This window comes from Cyprinodon variegatus, unplaced genomic scaffold (genome assembly GCF_000732505.1).
Source record: "Cyprinodon variegatus isolate N-32 unplaced genomic scaffold, C_variegatus-1.0 Scaffold2597, whole genome shotgun sequence".
Taxonomy (NCBI): Eukaryota; Metazoa; Chordata; class Actinopteri; order Cyprinodontiformes; family Cyprinodontidae; genus Cyprinodon; species Cyprinodon variegatus.
In genome coordinates this window covers 3346-4552 of record NW_015153050.1, presented here as the reverse complement: position 1 = coordinate 4552, position 1207 = coordinate 3346, and the positions used below count along the sequence as shown (strand labels likewise).

Below are 1207 nucleotides of genomic sequence, written 5' to 3'. Positions count from 1 at the left end.
TGGTTTTCCTTAGATAGAAAACTTTTAATCAATGATCTGGTGAACTGGAAAGTGTTGTGAATTGGAGCTATAGAAATAAACTGAATAGAATGGAGTCCTAGTCAAAGGTGGAGTGTTTTGTTCAGGTTGTGACTGATCAGCTTTTTCTTTTTTAGATGTTTCCACTACAGGAAGACAGACGTAAGGAAAGCCTCCATCAGACTCTTCATAGTGGTTGTCTTCTGGCTGATCTTCACTGCTCTCATGGTTTCCTATGGAAAGATCGGCCAGAAGCTCCTAAAGAGATCCCATCAGAATTCAAATCTGCCTAATGCGTCCCACTACAGCCGAATCGCCAGGAAGTCCTTCTTCATCCTGTTCGTGTTCATCGTCTGCTTCGTTCCGTACCACATTTTCCGAGGGTTTTACATAAAAACCCAGATCACAGAGAGCAGCTGTTACTGGAGGAACCTGGCTGATAAATTCAATGAGATTTCTCTGGTCTTCTCTGCTTTGAACAGCTGCCTGGACCCCATCATGTTCTTTCTGCTGTCCGCCTCAGTGAGGAGGGAGGTGCGGCGCTTCATGAACAGCATGTTTCGAACCCGGGTCAGCAGTGAAGCCAGTGGGGGGAACACCACCTCAGAACTAGACAGCAGGAGACCTTCAAAGGACCCCATGGTCAGAAACCTCACTGAGAGGGAAGAACGTTCATGCAGCTCTAACTGAGCCCAGAGACGGCTCAGGGTGGTCCACCTTTGACCTGAAGACACCATGGGGTCACCATGGACAAGTCCAAAGGACAGGGTCACCATGGACAAGTCCAAAGGACAGGGCCACCACGGACAAGTCCAAAGGACAGGGCCACCACGGACAAGTCCAAAGGACAGGGCCACTGCGGACAAGTCCAAAGGACAGGGTCACCGCGGACAAGTCCAAAGGACAGGGCCACCACGGACAAGTCCAAAGGACAGGGTCACCGCGGAGAAGTCCAAAGGACAGGGTCACCACGGACAAGTCCAAAGGACAGGGCCACCGCGGACAAGTCCAAAGGACAGGGCCACCACGGACAAGTCCAAAGGACAGGGTCACCGCGGAGAAGTCCAAAGGACAGGGTCACCATGGACAAGTCCAAAGGACAGGGTCACCGCGGAGAAGTCCAAAGGACAGGGCCACCACGGACAAGTCCAAAGGACAGGGTCACCGCGGAGAAGTCCAAAGGACAGGG

The 1207-nt window shown here is 51.9% G+C and overlaps 1 protein-coding gene across 1 annotated transcript; it reads left to right on the top strand.

Moving 5' to 3' along the window:
• The first annotated feature begins 141 nt into the window (after positions 1-141).
• Positions 142-852, top strand: LOC107080975 (probable G-protein coupled receptor 34). The gene has a single exon (XM_015369186.1). The coding sequence runs from the start codon at positions 244-246 to the stop codon at positions 706-708; it is 465 nt and encodes a 154-aa protein (XP_015224672.1). The 5' UTR covers positions 142-243; the 3' UTR covers positions 709-852.
• The last annotated feature ends 355 nt before the right edge of the window (positions 853-1207 follow it).

Bases quoted from the DNA above. Each gene is read 5' to 3' on its own strand.
- LOC107080975 (XM_015369186.1), top strand. From the start codon at position 244: ATGGTTTCCTATGGAAAGATCGGCCAGAAGCTCCTAAAGAGATCCCAT.